Source organism: Dermacentor albipictus, chromosome 3 (assembly GCF_038994185.2).
Source record: "Dermacentor albipictus isolate Rhodes 1998 colony chromosome 3, USDA_Dalb.pri_finalv2, whole genome shotgun sequence".
Classification (NCBI taxonomy): Eukaryota; Metazoa; Arthropoda; class Arachnida; order Ixodida; family Ixodidae; genus Dermacentor; species Dermacentor albipictus.
In genome coordinates this window covers 143,420,434-143,439,079 of record NC_091823.1, presented here as the reverse complement: position 1 = coordinate 143,439,079, position 18,646 = coordinate 143,420,434, and the positions used below count along the sequence as shown (strand labels likewise).

Here is an 18,646-nt window from a genome sequence, read left to right as displayed (position 1 = left end):
TGACCGCATTGATTTTAATCGCCTAGGGTTCTTTAACAAAGGCCTAAATTTAAGTGTACGAGCGTTTCTTTGTTTTGTTTTCACCCCATCGAAATGGGGTCGCTGCGGCCGCGTTCAAGCCTGCGGCCTCTCTTTGACGAAGCAAAGGGAACGCTGGCCATAACTGAAATTCTTACGTAGTACTCCTCCTGCTCCATGTAAAACCTTGTTTCAAAAAGATATAGAAATTCCAAGCCCGTGAGATAATTAGCATAGTGTGAATAATTGTTAAAATATCAACAGGCGTCAGCGATATCTCCAACTTTGAGCTTCTTCAAAGGGACGAGATAACCCTGCTGATGGAATGATTCCCTATCGTAGTGGTTAAAACGAGCCTTATTTTTCTCGTGAAACGTGCATTTATATTTTTAATTCGTCACGAAACGTCACGAAAAATTACCTTTGGCGCCCTAGGCGGCAACAACATGAAGCTGCATAAGAGGTCCACCACGTGGCTTTCTGCTAGTGTACGCGGTTCTAGGTCTTTTTATGAGTATTGAAAAGCAGTACACTTTTTATTATCATGAGCCTCTCCTGACTTGTGCAGATACAGTCTCTCCTGTGTGCAGATAAGCCTTCGTTTGTGACGAGCAGAAAAGTGGCGCTGCCTTCGCCTTCATTTTCGGTGAGTTGGCTTGGCTCGTCTATAGACTGAACAACGACGATGGGGGCGGGCGAGCCATGACGTAGACATGTACTTGGATAAAAAAGTGGTACAAATATAGGAAATGTCTGTACAACAACGCGAGCCTATTGCACCAGGTTCTTATTTTCGAAAGTGGTTGAAAAGGTCAAAATGTAGGTGGTTAACCACAGCTACACTCGCTTTTGTGAAAGTAGAACGATGGGCGGCTTTCACAATTTGCGAGGCGGGCTAAGACATCGCCCTCATTTCTCAGCGTTGCTGGAGGAGCGATCTTGCCTTTTTAGAGGCTGCTCAGATCGAAAAATCCTGCTTACTAAATATCCAAACGCTTTTGGAAGTATTCGCTGCAAATGAAAAGATTACAGAGAGTGAGTTCTCCGTTGCGACATAAAAAACTATGTCCTTAAAAATCGGTTGTCAGTCCCTTTAATGTGAAAGCAGTTCTTCCCCCAATTAAACCCAACGCTTCGAACTTACACATTGAAAAAATCCCGTATGGCCCTTAACCCCCATATTCTACAACCCCATATGACATAGAGGAAAAGTGGGTTCTTATGTGGGATTTGATATGCCTCATATTAGATTATTGGATATCGGAGTCATTTCCTGTATAGGTTTCTTCATTAGGGTTCGTTCAATGCTCCTGCAAACTTGTGCAAAGCTCCCCAAATGCATTCAACGACGATACCTAATACCTATACATGTTATTTTGTATCCCCCTAACTGCACATTGGGTGTCATTTCGGCTGTCGGCTACCACCGATAGGCATCTTGGAAAGAGACCGCATCTCGTTTCAGCAGCCAGATACACATTTCGTCCACGCTGGGTCACTCCGACCAAACACAGCAGTAGTACGGTGGTGGTCGAAACCAAACGAAATAAAATCATTGCGTCAAAAACGTCTTGCGACCCGTAAATTCGAACTGCAGCGACCTCATTCTGCCGGTGGCGGTACGCAACAGACGCTCGTGCACCGTTCTTTGGACGTACGTGGAACCCAGGTGACCGAATCAATCTCGAGCCACACCCTACATTGCTGTATCTTATAAGCAGTGAGCTAGTTTTGATTGCAAAGCTTTATCAGCTGTCATCATCGTCCCCCTGATGAGCCTGAATCGTTATCGTGCTGGGCCTTCCGATAGATGTGCAGCTGGCTGAACCACCGTGGCGCAGGCTTTCAGCAACCATTGTGCTCCTACGTGGGCGCAGACAAATTTCGCTCCCTTGACCCTTCAAAATGATGCTGAAAATGTTTCACCGTTCATTTCTCAAGTGTAAGAAAAAAATGCTACATGAATATGAATCGCATCGCGCAATTTCCCCTGGATAGCAGGATTCCCTGCCGGAGATTATCGGTGTATATGGCGGACAAAGTGCTAAACTTTTACTCTAGAACAATTCAAGTATTGTGGTAAAGTTTTCATTTGTTTTTCGGCACTGGGCTCAAGCGCTGAACGTTCCGGATATTCGGGCCTCACAAGCTTCAAAAAGCGTGTCTTCCTTTATTTTTCATATACTAATAACGTGTCAACCCACTATAATTGAAGATTGCGGCATTCCTGTAGCACAATACTATTACAACACTAAGGGCCTTAATTTGTTTAGTACGTGCAGTCATGACTCTTAATAAGCACGACTGAATCGTTCAATTCGTCCTCATTCATGTAGGTGAAGTGAACGCGCGGAAAATCTCCCACAGAAGCTGTCCGTGGATGATGGCGAACCTGTAATTCTTACCCGGCCGACTATTGCGATCGCAGCTACTGTCACCAAAAACTGAACTCGGTGTCGTCGGAACTACTTGATAGATGGAGGCCTAGCCAATAGAAAAGAGGTCCCAAGTTCTTAACGAATGCCTCTGCGAACGCCTGTCGCACTGTCTTTGAGAGCTTTGTAATGGAATGATTCTTCTCTGAATGGCGTTTCGGTCAGTGTCGGGCTGTTCACAACATGAATTTCACGAGTATTCTTGAAATCGTGTCAATATGCGAAAACAACTACGCTTTGTAAAATATATATCCAGAAAAGGCCGGAAGGTCCTGCAGATATACGGCAAGCATACGGCGTTAGCAGCAACAGACCGTGTTTTTCCCGTGTTCAAGGAGCACTGCGCGAAAGGCAAAAAAGGAAAAAGGACAGCATGACAGAAAGAATGCATATCGCTGTTCCTATTCTTCCGCTCTTCTTTCTTTTTGCCTTTCTTGTTAACTTTCTCACCCCGCTCCTTGAAAACTAAGCTATACGCAGCGACTCGTCCAACATCGTACTCTGTTGTTCCCTAGTTCTTGCATTTTTTGCAATTCGTTCTATTTGCAGCCTAAGCCTTTCACACGCCTCAAGCAAGCTCGTTCGCAGGGCCACAGTGAAGCGAATATGACTTGCTAAGTACCGTCCACCACACGAGTTAAGGAGCGCAGCGTGCAGCATGAACCTCGACGTGTCGACGGTCGATGAGTCGTCGTCGTCGGCGGGGTCCGCCACGACCTCGTAGCATTAATTCGGCAGCACGAGAAAGCAAGTCCACCAATAAGAGCCCGGAAAGAGAGAGAGGGGGGGGGCAGCTTTCACCGGCTGCGAGGGCCTACACGTCTCTTTGACCGCACGTCGTCGGTCGAAGCACGAAGTCGTCACGGTTCCCGGAAAGCGAGCGAGCGCCAACCCACGGTTCTCGCATTGAAAATCTCCGCACCGCGTGTAAGTGGCTCGGAATCAAGATCCACAGCCGACAGCAAGTGCTTGTTCGAATTGCAGCACGAGCGCAGCTGTGTGGCCAGCGACTCGGCTCGAATGTGATGTTTCGCCGGCGGCTAAAGACACCTTACGGCCCATGGTCATGCTCGCGCTTGGCTTCAATGCAAATAACCACGAAGTTTGCCTGGCTTATGCGCTGGCTTGAGAGAGTGCCGGTCGAAGTGCGCGCGGCCACGGAAAGGCTTGAGAGCGCAGGCCATCGAAGCTAGGATGTCGGTGGCGGCAGCGGCAGTTGAGATCATTATGGATTGACAGCTCTCACTAGCCTCGGCCGATGCCTCGACGCGTTCGTGAGCCGCGGCCAAAGGAGCCCGTGCTCAAGCCCACAGCAGCGGCGTTCGCTGTATTTCAATCAGCATGTGGCTGTGGCCCTACGCCGTTCACGCGAGGCTTCGCTTTCCGACTTGCGTGCAGTGCTAGCGAAGCTGGAAAGCTTATCGTAAAACGCACGCGCTTTCTATACGCAAGGGCTGGCCCGCATAGACCTAGTAGCAGTGGATTTGCATCCATGTCCAAGTGAAGGGCGCGTCAGGTCGTTCCTGTAGTTCGGAAATTTCCGGTGTACGTGATTCACCAATCATAAGGGCAAATTGACAGCCAGACGATGCATGAGGCGATAGTGACCGACAGAAAATAGTAGATCAAGCCTGAGAGACACTTAATACAGCCACGACCATCGGATGCAAGAGCGAACGGTGTGGAAGGGTCTTTTAACAGGAGTCAACCGATGCTAAATGCAGCTGCAAGACATGCCACAAATGAGAGCAAAATCTAAGCTAGGCTAGCACGAAACGCTGATATGCTGTTCGCTGCGGCTTGTACCACATGAGTGTGGAGCGTGGGGCGGTGACTGCATATCTCCTATGTATTCTCAACCAAAGACCCAATAAATGCCATAACAATAGTAAATGTCCCTCTGTGTATCTCTCTCTCTCTCGCAACGATGCGCTGACTTTGCAGGCGCCCCATAGGGATACTAACGCCTGTCCTAAGCATAGATGGACTGGCAACGCCACCACCATTACCACCACCACCACCAGGCATCATCCACTCATACACCAAACTCGTATATTTGTATATCATACCTGTCCGCATGGGTTCCGATGACTTCTGCGTAGACAAGAACGTCTTGTATATTTGTAAGTTCCCATTTATTAAAGTGACAAGCGAGATGCTAATTTGAGCCATTAGGTGCGCTTAATAAAAGCGAACAGAAGACTATAACGGCGGGAAACACACAGCGGCACGTACGCGTTGTCATCCAAATTATATATCCCCGTTTATCAAGCGTAAATATGTCTCGCTATACTCAGTCAGCTTTTCCACTGTATAACAATGGCGATCGGCAAGTGAAAGGCCATTCATATGGTCGAGAAGCTTTCTAGGTCCTGCACAAAAGTTGGCCCTTAATAGTAGCGTAGCTCGCAGTTGTTCTCGTATTTATTAGTTTCTGTAATAGTTTACTGCCAATAACTTTATGTTCCTCTGTAGGGTCTTGCAGAAGAGGTAGATAACGGTAGGGTAGCATGGCTCAAATATTGCCAGGTAAGGCAATAAAGCGCCATGCAATGCGCATGACACAACATAAAGGAATCCGTGGAACATTGACTAATCTTGAGCACTGTGATATTTAAAACTCAAAGGCGCAAAAATTACGAGAAGCTCCTTGATCTCACTGGGGCATCGCCAGTCCATCTATGCTTAGGACAGGCGCTAGTATCCCTATGGGGCGCCTGCAAAGTCAGCGCGTCGTTGCGAGAGAGAAAGATACACAGAGAGACATTTATTATGACAGAAAAGCTGAGAAGTCGGGGTCTGAATCAGAACCCTGACCAGTTACTCAACATTGGAGTAGGGGAATGGGGGGAGTGTAAGTAGAAAGGGAGAAATGGGTTGATGATGGGGAGGAGGAGGAGGAGGAGGAAAAACGTTTATTGAGCTCCACAAAGTTTTATGAATTTCCCGGAGTCAGATGGTGTCTTCCATCTTCTTGGAAATGGCCGTCTGGCCCTAGTCCAGGGCTCCGCTGGATGCCGCTGCCAGCTCGCAGTTCGCTGGTGAATGAACTTAAACAAAGAAGACTTTTAAAGTCCCAAATCCAGAGCACTCCCTTGCAAGAATCACGCCGATGACAAGGGATGACAAGTTTCCAATAAAACCTTTTCAAGCAGAGGTTGATAGATGAACTTGGACATCTATTGTGGTAATTATAGTGTGTGTGTGGGGGGGGGGGGGGAAGGTGGGGTTCTTTGCAGGGCATATCGCGGACAGGTGCACAAAGAGTGTTAGTTGCGCGCTGCTGCATGCAACTACTGGTACGCAGTCACCATTCTTGCCCTCCTCCCCCCCGAAGAGATCACCTACTCTTGCCCACTTCCATCAGCTCCTTTCGAATCGCAGCCCCACGCTTCCCTTGTCAGCTTACCAGGGCTTTTCGCGTCGCCCCTCACGTCATCTCGCCCACGATCGCCAAGCTGCTTACGTTCCGGCTCGTAAATTCAGCCGTCGCCTCAAAAACAAGGCGGCGCCGACCGGACAGCCGTTGCGTTCGCGCTGGCCGAGCACGGACACTGATTGAGCTTGGCAGGCGAGGCCGCGCTGTGCGCGCTGGGTACCCTGCATTCGATGCCTCCTCGTACGGACACCCAGTGAGAGAGTACTGCGAGCTACCACTGGACGTGGAACGGGGCGGTCACGGCGACACCGGCCTGTAAAGAAGCGCATACACGAACCTTGACCGGCCGTCGTGGTGGCTTCCTGCCGGCAACCACATTTTTTTCGAGTGGTCTCCCCTGGACGTCTTGGTCACATGGCAACGACGTCGACACGTCCTTTGGCCGTGCTTGCTGCACTGGTGATCTGCATCGGCTGGAACCAGCAGTTTTATGCCAGTGAGTATGCGAGGAAAAACGAGAGCGAAGTGCACAAGCGCAGTTGGCGGAGCGACTCTGTTGTCTCGTCGGCACAGAAACGCTAGGGAAATCAGAACGATTCCGCGTCGTCATGCAGCGTTTGGAAGACAACCTTACAGAGTCTCGCCAGAAGCTTTTCAACCTACCTCTAATACGGCCGGGGTGGAAGAGAAGGTGCCGACGCTACCCTGTACGCGTTCTTGAGGCACTTCTTTCCGTAGCTGCAAGCGCACGTTGGCAACGGGCCTAAACACATATGTACACCGTACTGAACATTATTTGGCGCAAGAGTCTTTCAAAGGAATTACGCAGATTCAGCCACCATGTCCGCGCATTCACAAATTCTTGGTAGTGGCGCTTCGTGCGAATGTGTAAAAGTCATTTTGACTATGTATATGTGAACATACGTAACTATTCATAGAAATTAAAGTTGCGAAGTCCTACAGGATTTCTGTTGCATCTTTATCAAGTTATACAAGTTTTGTAATATATGTTGCGTTGTTGTAGAAATGAAACTTCAATTTGTACATCGTGGTATAAAAGGCAACAAGATCCATTCGCATTTTATTCGCAGAATAGTACCGCTGTCTTTTCTGTTAGCTCAAGTTGCCTCAGCAACGTCTTCTGTTGTCACACGATACTATTTAACATTATTTTAGCGCTACTGATGAGTTTTTCTTTAATGTCATCCGTGTCAACAATGCTTTGAATTCCTGTATAATATTACCGGGCGACTGGTTTCCTGGTAGAGATATCTTACTAAAAGAAAGAAAATATAGTACAGAGACGAAATGCTTCATAAACAACAAATTCACTTTTATAAACATAATTGTGAACTGATTTTCCCCTTTATTCAATAATGAAATGTACGTCGAACGTTGCATTAGCATCCAAGAAAACGTTGCTTTTTTGGCTATATTAGGGAGGGCTTTAAGTCGTGTGGCTTGGGACATTTATGACCATACAAAACAACAAAAAGTGCATCCGTTTGACTCGACAGCAAGATTACAACCTTTTAAACGGGTTTACAATGACCTACATACACTTAAGAATACAGTGTGTGCATATTATAGCATAACTGTGGTGTTGAAAGTTGTCTTCGTGGACTCTGCTCCTGTTATAGATTGTTTTTTCGACGCTACACCGATACAGGAAAGCCAATTGTTGGAGCAATACTATTTTGCGAAATGATGATTCTTCGCGTGTAGAGAAAAAGTGCATGTAGATTGTCGTCAAGGCACTAAACAACAGATACCCACTGTTCATTAATCTCTAGTAGACATTTTGCACAATGGTGCTCAACAACTTAACAAATTAATGCCATGAATAAAGTTTCTAAAACGAAGCATATCCAACCCCAGTATACGGCGTTTGTGCTTAAGACGCTTGATTCAATGGAAACACAAGCAGTCATGCAGGCGTGATAATCCAAATGTGGACAAATCCGAGAAATCCCAGGAGCCGGTTATGAGTCTGCAACAACAATATTCTGCATGATTTCAGGCCCAATTTTTAATGGTAAATTACATAAAGCTTTAAAATGTATTAATGACTGCTGGACAACCATTTCTGACTACCGTCATATGTGGTCGAGGGAGGAAGAGCTACTAAAATAGGTCATTATTTAATTGGCACACAGTGATGGCCTCCCTATGGCCGGATTCCAAATAAAGTTCTCTCACTCACTCACTCACAGTGATTCACGGCCACTCCATATTTGTCCTTCCATAGATAGATAGATAAACTTTATTAAAATAATTATCAGAATAATCGCTAATGGTCGGGGCCCCTAGTCCAGGGCTCCGCTGGCTGTTGCCATCTTGTCAGCTCTCTGGATCAGCTTGAGCTAATCGTCGAGGGCCGGGCTGGACAGCAGTGCCTCCCAACGCTTTCGTTCGTGAAAGCGTATCTTGAGCCTTAAAAAATCTTGACGTAACTATTTTATAAGTATCAAACTAGGCTCTCAAGAATGATATTCTCACTGCCCTGTATTATTTTCTTCGAGCGCAGGAGCACAATTCATCAAAGGAGGAGGCGTCAAGGGATCCGTCAAAGGTGGCGAAGGAGATAGCTTCCGACCTTTCAAAGACGAACTCGGTCTCGGGTTTTCCGGTAATGGCGACATCAAGGGGTTCTCATCAGTGAAAGGCTCCCTCGGTGGCACCAAGGGAGGAGCGATCATGACCAAAGGTGGCACGTCATCCTTCGGTTCTAAGGGAGGCTTTCGATCGTCGTCTCTGAGCAGCAGTCAAAGCAAAGGCTTTTCGGATTTCGTCAAGGGCGGCTTCAGTTCGAGCAATCTTCAGCAAAGCCAGCAGTCCGCTGGACTAAAAGGTATGAAAGGAAGCATCGGGTCGAAAGGCGAGTCCATGAAGGGATCAAGACTAAGTCAAGAGCTTAGTCAGATAAAAGGCATCAAAGGTGGTCTGGAAGGTCAGTTGACGAAAGGATTTGTTAAAGGCGCTTCCGCGAGCAATTCCAAGCAGAGCCGGCAGTCATTTGAATTACGTGGCATCAAAGGAGGTCAAGATCTTCTTACTAAAGGCTCGACCAAAGGAGGTTCCGTGAGCAGCGTATTGCAAGGCCAGCAATCGAGTGAGGTGAAAGGTGCGAAAGGAAGCAGTAGCTTAAAGGGAATTTCCGGAAGTCAGTTTGGAACGAAACAGTTCGCTAAATCCGGCGCCTTCAGTGACCTTGCGCAAAGCCAAAAGCAAAGCAGCTCGGGAAGTACTAAAGGTAGTGATGGCCTGAAAGGAAGCTTGCAAAGTCGTTTTGCTGAAAGAGAATCCTTCGGCAGCTTGCAGAGCGGACAGAAGTCAACCGGAACGAAGGGCTTCAAAGGCGGCAGCGGTAAATGGCTTGTGGAACAACAAACCCAGAAGTCACGACGTCTGGTCAAGGACAGCGGGGCCTTTGGTCTCGGTGGCAACGCTGAGCAGTCCACTAGCATGAAAGGCTCGCTGAAGGGCGTAGCAGGAGCCGGGTTCCGACAGAAAACGCAGCAGTCTAGCCTCGAGCATTTCGGTCACCAGGCGCACCAGGCTCGCTTCAGCTCTTCCAGGGTAAATGGGATTCTGAGAAGCGTGCACTTTCAAGGACCAACAGGCCAACAGAAGCACCACTCACAGCAAACTTTCAGTTCACATAGGTGGGGCAGCAAGCATGGCTTCGCTGCATCGCAGCAGTCATTTAGCAGTCATCGACGGCATTCCGGGGAGACCGGCCTACTGTTTGGTACGCAGCAGCAGCAGTCGAACAAGGGGACCGGATTCCGTCAGATAGGGAACAGCAATCTCTTGCAGCAGAGTCAAAAGCAGATCAGTCAGAGAGGGAAGAATGCCGAGTCATTCCAACGCGGAAGCGCCGAGATGGCTGGCCAAGGACAGAGGCTGCAAAAGCAGGCGGCTGCTGTGTCGGGCTTCGGGTCTCCCTCGAAGGGCCAGCAACAGCGCGTCGGTCAAGCAAGCCAAAGTTCCTCACTCTCCCGAATCCGCAATGGCCAAGAAACAGCGCAGCAAGTGATCGGCCAAAAAAGCCTGTCGGCATCGAGTTTTAGCCCTGCACGAGCGGTCTCAGGGAAGTCGAAACTTTCCCTGGAGTCTGGGCTCGTTCAGGACTTGAGCTCTGCCGCGGCTTCGCAGCAGAAAGGTTCTAAGCAGCAGTTGCAGTCAAATCAGGCTGCAATGAAGAGATCTTTCGCTCTTGGTTCTCTGAGTTCAGAGAACCAGCAGAAGTCCATGAACGGACTGCTCCAGCAACAGCAACAGCAAGTGCAGCAGCAGAGGCGGTCCTAGCAGTGCCGTCAACCTAATATGGACAAAGTACAGGGCTTGGAATTATTTTCAGTGTGCACTTTTCTGAAAGGCAAACCATCGTATACCTCACTTTAAACCAATATGTGCAATAAAAATAATTTCCTAAATGCAGCGAGCTTGTGCAACATTTGTCATTTTTCGACTGTATCGATCAGAGTTTGCGTACCATATACGAGTACCTGCACCCATTACTGCTATACGACCGTATGTGCTACGTCCGTCAATTAACAACAACAAACATAATTGACTACAGCACGGTCAAGCATAATTGAATAGCACGTACAAGGTTCCAAAAAACAGAAGAGGAAGGCATCGCACATGATATAAGCACGAAGAGACAAACACACGCCGATCTTAGAACAGCGAGGTTTTAGTTAAATATGAGAAATATGTAGGTGAGAGTTCGTGTTATAGCAGCAACAAGTTAAAAGCATAAAACAAAATGGGGCCTTTAAATGGCGATGCAGAATTGCAAAATGCCCTAGATTCGAGAGAAGGAAATTCCCTGGGCATTGCAAGGTGCTCAAGAGGTTGTGATTATTATTATTATTATTATTATTATTATTATTATTATTATTATTATTATTATTATTATTATTATTATTATTATTATTATTATTATTATTACGAGAAAGGCAAGCAGGCTAGCATTCATCTCCTGAGAGAGACACTATACCGTCTATTTCTGAAAGGAGCAAAGAAGGGAACGAGAGAAGAGGCAGACGCAGCACATCGCCGAGGGTTAGCGGCTTCAGGAACAAGAAAGAAACTGGAAGCCACAACGATACGTCAACGACGGCGCCCTTGATCTCGAAGGCGACGTCCGGCAGTCCTTTAGCAAGAAAGCCTTGCTGAAAGGCAGAGCAAGAGGCGGATGCAGGTGCCGAGTTAGCGTACGACTTTATCAGTCAAGTCACGTGGACACCGATATGAGCAGTTTCTCGAAGCACAGATATTTTGTGCGCGAGTAGGTAGGGGCTGTGTCGATGACCCGGGTGCCTTCAAACCCCCTGCCACATGCCCACTACCTAGAAGAAACAGTTGACCGGTCAACACATTTGGCATCCAATGGGATTCGTGGTTCGGAGACGGGCGTCAGATAGAGAGTCGCTTGCTTACGCCGCCGGAGAGCCTAAAACGTGGTAGCTGGCCTGCGCTATACCGGGGCGTCGCACTAAGCGGACCCGCCTTGTCGCTCGTGTCTATCACCGAGTATTGCTTGTTGATGAAGAAATGAAGAGATGTGGTTTGCAGGTTGAAGGAAACGAGAAAAAGGGTTGAATTCACGTATTTATAACTGGTCCCGTGGTTATGGGAAGACACATGTCTGGGCATTTACATGTCTGAGCGCACACCGTTTCTGAGCCACTTGCGGATCCTGCTACTCATTTTAGGATTAGGGAGGAGTGGTGTAGGCAGTTGCTCGAAGTGAGACCGGTAAGGGGCGGTGGGGAGGAGGGAGGTGATCTCTTTGTTGTTTTATGAAGTTACTGTTATCACAAGACACTCGTCATAGTATAACTACTGTTAATGTTTGTTGACAGAAATCTCACTCATTTGGCTTTTTTGGTTTTCTTCCCGTTCGTAAAGAATTCTAGGAATTAAATAGTTAGGCATGACCCGCCTCAGGTATCTCCCTAATTTACTGCGCTAAGTGCCTGCGCAGGATACATGACAACAGATTCCACAAAACACTGCTTCAATTCGTACACAACACGGGCCTCACAGCACACATATAATACATATATACGCATCAAGAATTACGCCTTAGGGCAAGTCTTTATCGCAATAAAAAAAGTGCCTAGATCACGATTATTGGCTCTCGACGTATCATGGGGAAAATAAATACAGCGCCATTGTTAGAATGAGTCAGTTTATACTCATCTTAGTGCCTTAATAGACGTGGTTCTAAACTGATCAATTGTGCTGGATGAAGGGCGTAATTATTACATATCAGTAATTGAGTGCCGCTGTTATGAAGATTACTTTATTTTGCACAATAAGTAAAGTTTATACAACTTGATTCAAATAGTCGTTATTCTACATTTACTGTAGAACTTGAAAATGACGCGAACGGTCACACGTACATAGGAGAATATCAATCTGAAACCTGACGACGAAGGAAGCCACGGCAACATCACTACCGCTTGTAGAATTACAGTGACAAGATACCAATAATCAAATAATTCCCGTCGAACGAAGGCTACTGTACAGACAAGAAGATGGTAACATTTTTATGCATGAAAAGTAAGTGCAAACGGAAGATCACTTCAACGTCGCAAATGCGAAGTACAGCATGCAGCAACGACATATTTATAGAACATTATTCCCACTTTAGTACTTGCTTTAACGTTACAGAATCCATGTGGCCAGCACAGAGCGAAATTCCCCCAAATCTCGACGACATAATTAAAGTAGTCATTATACATATCATTAACGGCACCTCAGGGAACGAAACGCACGTGTAATTATAGCTACGCCTCCCCTCTCCAGTAGCAGTTCGATATGTATATTTAATCTGAAAGTTAAACAGTGCACGAAGATGTCAAAAACAATGCAAATAATCGTTCACGTACACCCAAGAGATATAGTCATGCCCTTCCCCAGAATTGATAATCAGAGAGGGACATGCGAAAATATTTATACAACGAAGGTTTACTGTAAATAAAAATATAGAAATGTATGTCAATTCATGTTCTAGACTGCGTAGAAACAATGCTGAAACAAAATTCATGAACATGCAGGGAACCAGAATGTCAGTTTGGTAGATTTAGGCAGTTCTTATAAAAAGTCCGTTTGAAGTAGTGAATAGCAAGCGAGCGTTATACCAGAAATTCCAACCTCTGCCGTCCATGACTTCCGTTGTAGAAGCGATTGATAACTTTTTCGAGGTCAACAGAGATATATCTGTGTGTAGAGCAAGGTGCAAGGTGCAGGTAGTGTAGCAAGGTGCGTTTCATTCATCTGTGACCACAGCCATGGCTTGAAGCGACGGAGTGTGGAGAAAGGCCTTTTGGCACTGGCAGCGCTGAAAGGAAGAGTGGCCAGTATTTGCAGAAGTGTCCTGATTGAAGGGAATATGTCACCGTCGCGCATGCAGAGCTTGTCAACAGCAGTCGAAGGGATGTCTGCTCCCTCTTCGCTTTCGCGCTTCCATTCTTACCGCCATAGCCACAGTTCGGCTTCAATAACGCTTGCAGTTTTCGGGGCGTGTCTTCCAATGAGTAAGCCATACATCTGAACAAAATCTCCGTTACTACTTATGCCTCGTCTCTTGCTGTGAGATGAGACGGCATAAAAAGGAAGAGCCTCCGGACTATAAAAGCATCTTCGTTAAGCCTTCATTTGAGCTCTGCCAACACATTATCTAGTAGTGGAATGTACACCGACATTCTGTAGAGGCTCTCTTCTTCAGACACTGGAGTATTATACCTGTGCGTCTTCTCTTCGTGATGCGAGGGAGACGCAGCTAGGTTACAAGCTCATCCGCCAGCGTGACGGCTTGCTCGTATAGAGGCGTGAATATACCTCTTCGCAGTTTCTTCTTTGAGCAGTTACAACAGCTATGGCGTCTGTGAACGTGTACCTTGCTGTGTACACATCGACGCACTCCTTCTGGTAGAGGCGACTCAATGGGAATGTGTACGCCAGTAGGTCCGGAAGGCAAACTGTCGCCGTTATAAACATTACAAACTCGCCAACAGCAGTACGGAGCGGCCTCGCTTTTGCAGAGCTTCGCTGTTAGCCGCAGAGCCAAGCGATTCTCGAAAGTGGATAGCACTGTCGTGTCAGTTGACCCCTATCGTCTTGCAAAGGCTTTTAGCTTGGTGGCCAAGGGTATTTTTCAATAGAATGTTTCGTTTTGGGTACGTGGCGAATAAGAAAATTATCTCCTTCATATTTCCTAGTGCATTTCTGACGGCTTGAACGCGCCATGACTTGGACAAAGACAAGTTGAGTGTGGGGTTAAAGCATGGGGAGGGAACTGCTTTTGGTGAAAACCGCTTAATTTAGGACACGGCACCACACAGATGACACCATGACGCTGAAGCCATCTGTCGCTATGACAACGCACCTGACGAGGTCGAGTGCTAGGCCCTTCAGCATTTTAGAACCCGTTTACAGAGTACTTTCCCTGTTAGGATGAGTTCAATTACGCTGGCATCGGCAGCATCGCTGTCACCGCGAGGGTCGACGAACTGGATGAAGTCTTCTCGTACCACTTTCTTGTGTGCGCACCGCAGGACAAGACTTAGCTGCGATGTGTGATATATATCGGTTGTTTCATCGAGCATGACGCTGTACACGACTGACTAGTGCGCCCACCGTATAAGTGTAGCAAGAACCTCGCCTCCACCGCAGTTGATCAGTTCGTTCTGGGTCATCTTGTACGTGGCTCGAGATGATGTGCTGACAAAGTGCTTCTGAAGTCCAGCGTCCCTACTTGATCCTCGAAAGTGCAGAATCTCGCCGAAGTTTCCCTCATTCGAAGGCAATGATGTCTTATCTATCCACTCAAGAGGGGTTGCATCGTCATGTGTACACTAAATGGTATATTTTGGCGTCCTAGAAAGACGACAGACTTTATCGTTGGAAACAGGCGGTTTTGGTTGAAGTTCACTTGATGTAGACGCTTAATGCAGATTTCATTGGTCACATCTGTTTTCAGGTGCGCGGATACGTGCGAGGAACTCCTTTCCGGCCTGTGTTGCTTCTACATGGTACTTGTTTGCTTCATGTACAGAAAGGCCACCATCTTTTCCTAGCATTTCTGCAAAGGCCCTCAGTGGCTTGGTGACAAATTTTTGAAGGGGGACATTTAACTAGTAGCCTCCCAATGTACCTGTTATGAAAAAAGCGCTGTAATTGCAGTGCAGGCCCTTGCGAGAATCGGAGAGGACAAACCGCTTGAAATTGTTTAAGCGCGACTGACTTACGTATCGCTTCCCCTTTTTGCCGCTTTTCCTGCGAACTGACTATAGAAAACTGTCATTGTCCGGAGGGTACCAGCGCGTTTCGAACAAGTGCCACTTAGTGTAGTCATTGATTTGTCCGGCAACAAACTTTCCGATGTTGCATTGCGCTGGCACTAACAATGTTACGGACGTATCAGGTCGAATCCTTCGATATAATATTCAGTATTATGTTTACATTCAGAAGCAGGGTGCCTACAATCACGTTGAAGAGGTAGCGATATAGTACACGATGCCGACCCAGGAAGAACACAGATGCTCGTGTTTTTCTCGCTCAATGGCAGCGCTGGGAAGATTGCCGATTGATTCTTCTGTGCCTTCGACTGCAATTTGTAGCGATTCCTTGGGAGCAGGAGTTAAGAACTTATCAATCTTTTGCAAACTTGCTCTCTTCACTTTTTAGAGAAAGCTTTAGGGCTGCAAACAAACAAAAAATACGGTTGTCCAGAACTTTTGGTGTATAATTACAAGCCGTAATTTCGAGCTTCGGGTTTTAAAATTTATGTCGCTCGACCTCACGAGCACTTGCGATGGGGAAGCACTAAAAATACTGGATCCCGTTTGTCCCTACTGAAGTACGCATTACCGGCGTCATAAAACACAGAGCATTTGTATTTTATGCACTTTACACAAGCCTATGTTACAAAGGTGATCCAGATATACACAATACCAATGTACCAGGAGTTTCATTAGCTTTGTGCAGTTACAACCGCCGTAAATGGTTGCCGGAAAAGTGACTTGCATCTATGAAGCGCGTACGCTGCGAACTAGCTGCGAAATTTTCCCGATGAGTTTGGCTGTGTGGGAGTCCAAAGAGTGGCTGTTGACGCGCAAGCACAACGCGGCTGGGCAAGGTTTATCGGTGCCGCGTAGCATTCACATTGTGAACAACGTCCGGAACGCAGCACATCTCCTGTGCAATTGACATCGCCGGAAGTCTGGATATGTTGTACATGAGAGAACCCTTGCTTGTTTCTAAGTGGTCAACTCATTCACCGCGCTTGAGAGCAGGTGGAGAGCAGTAGTCCATCTGGGAGACGATGGACTCAGGCGGTTGCCCCCGGTGTTACCAATGCAGGAGGTTGGGGGACCAGTTACGTCCAACTAGCCGTGTTGTAGCGTGGGATGCTACTAGTTTTGCCTCCTATGAACGACCAGGAGCCAGAGGCACACTTAACTGGCTTATTTCGTGATGAGACAAGAACGATGAAATGATACAGGAAGGGTGGCTGAGAACAAATGGGCTCTTACAGACCGCGGCCCACAGCGCGCTCGGTGATGAGCTTGATGTCTCAACGATCAAAGGCTACTGTGATTGGAGTACGGCTCACTGGGAAAGAAGTCGCAGGTGAAGAGGACTGACGTAACATTCCGGCGCTTGGAGTCCTCGGTAAACGTTTCGGGTCGGGTCTGAACATTGCTGTTGGAAAACACAGCTGGTCGCCAGAAAGCGTTTTCTTATCGGACGCTCCAGCGGTTCGGTGTGCACCGTTGTTTGCGAATCGTTGGCGCATAGGCGCGAGGTGCTCAACGCGGCGCCTCGAAACATACTTCTTTTTTTTTGTGCTTCTCCTTGGCGCGCACTGCGATCGCGTAATAAAGACTGAATCTAAAACCGGGCGGAGAAGTTCAACTGGGGCTCACAGGCAGCACGGGGGTTGGGGAATAGGGCGTCTCTCGAACAGACAAGCTGGCGAAAAGCTGCGTGGATTCAAGGAGTGGGGGGAGAAGGGGGGAGGCGACCAACCCTACCGCACCACCACCCCTGGATCCGCCTTTTCCCCCGGTCTCTAGACGAGAAAACTCGATGACGTTGTCTCGGCTAATCAGAATGGTCGAACTGTTCGCCGCGTTCCGTCCACTATGTCGCACCACCTCACAGGACTCCACCTGTGATCTTGCACCTTCACTCCCTCATGTGATGCAATGATGAGTAATTTGAGAAGCAGCAGTCGACGCCCTTCTCACGGTTGGACGTCGACTCCTTGCAGCAATTAGCAGAGCCAGGCCCTGATGCTCGTTACGCCTTTCACACGATGGGGCAATTGCAAACACTTTGAAAGGAGACTGACCTCGCACATTGATCCGCCGTCGTCTAGGCGTAACAGCTGGAAAGCTGATTTTATCAGCAGTCCCCTAAGCCCTGCGCCAACTCGTAACACCACCCAGCTCTCCACTGGTTCAAATAGGTCGGATAGCTTGTTCGTTGGAAAAGTATTAGGAATCGTACGTGCATGTTTCATGCTTTAGTAAAAATAAAAATATTATTCCCTGCTTGATTAGCTATCCGAAACTTGTATTTTAGGAATGTTGGTATTCAATGCGACTTAAAAATTTGCCGATTCGAACACAACCCTGGTGGAAGCTGTACGTTCTCGTATCGGCCAATTAGAAAGCAGAAGACGCTCGGTACGGTTCTTAGAACCATCTGCTGCACGCTGTTTGTATCAACAAGTAACAACATACAATTAGAGCGAGGGAGGAAAGGCAGGGACGTTAACCAGAGGCCAGTTTCCGGTTTGCTACTTCGCACTGTGGTGGGGGTATAAGGGTTGGAAAGAGGGCATACAGAGACAACAAAGAAAAAAAATCACCGCTCAAGCGCTCCGCACCGATCGTTACCCAGTGAAGCTGAAACGTGAGGCCCTGGTGTTTATCACTGGGTTAATCCCGACGGTTCATTAAACGACGGCTTGGTAGGCCGCTGGATCCCTGGTACGCAGTTTCTGATGCGCTCGGCTGCACGAGCCTGTTCTTGTGCCCGGGCTGCAGCATCGGCCCGGAGTAGACGAGCTCGTTCTCTGTTCTGCTCGCTGCACGAGCCTGTTCTTGTGCCCGAGCTGCAGCATCGGCTCGGAGTAGACGAGCTCGTTCTCTGTTCTGCTCGCGGCGTTGCTGATCGAAAGCCGCCTGTTCCCCAGGAGGACGTATGACGCATGGCCTACCCATTTCAGAGCCGGAGAAAAGCTGCTCCGCGAGCGCTTGGCTGCGACGGAAAGCAATGACGTCACTACTGGCGCAGCCAATCGCGCGCCTCTCTTCCTTCTTTTTTGCGCATGCGCATGGGGTTGCGCCGGCGAAGTTTACGGCGTACAGGCGACAGACGGACGGACGAATCGGTTAGCCATAACCTGCTTCGCTGTAAAAGAGCCAAGGTAACATTCCGTGTGAATGGCAAATTGGTCCGTGGAATCTTGTTCGACAGACCCAGTTATGTGAGAAAATGCGACCGCAAAAACACGATAGAAAATGAATGCTCGAGCTTTTCCTCATTACAGTGAGAGAAACAATCCGAGTCTTCGTCCTATAGTCGTTTCGGTCTGTCTGAAGTGATGCACTTATACTGACTTCAAAAAAATAAGCATTGCCTCGGTGGTCGACTTGTGTATCCTTTTTTTTTTGCTTGCCGGTTTTCCCCAAAAAAGTTCCTAGCATGCTTATAATGTAATCTTCGAATGCCTGCTCGCATTACTCCCCTCAAGACCAAATATGAATGAGAGCCGCGGCGC

General features: G+C 47.7%; 1 protein-coding gene across 1 annotated transcript; it reads left to right on the top strand.

Annotated features, from left to right (window-relative positions):
- Window positions 1–5,945: 5,945 nt before the first annotated feature.
- Window positions 5,946–10,275, top strand: LOC135905327 (hornerin-like). Its single transcript, XM_065436360.2, has 2 exons — window positions 5,946–6,328; window positions 8,360–10,275. The coding sequence occupies exons 1-2, from the start codon at window positions 6,247–6,249 to the stop codon at window positions 10,141–10,143; spliced, it is 1,866 nt and encodes a 621-aa protein (XP_065292432.1). The 5' UTR covers window positions 5,946–6,246; the 3' UTR covers window positions 10,144–10,275.
- The last annotated feature ends 8,371 nt before the right edge of the window (window positions 10,276–18,646 follow it).

Bases quoted from the DNA above. Each gene is read 5' to 3' on its own strand.
- LOC135905327 (XM_065436360.2), top strand. From the start codon at position 6,247: ATGGCAACGACGTCGACACGTCCTTTGGCCGTGCTTGCTGCACTGGTG. The intron at 6,329-8,359 runs GTGAGTATGCGA...CTTCGAGCGCAG, and splicing joins GAACCAGCAGTTTTATGCCA to GAGCACAATTCATCAAAGGA.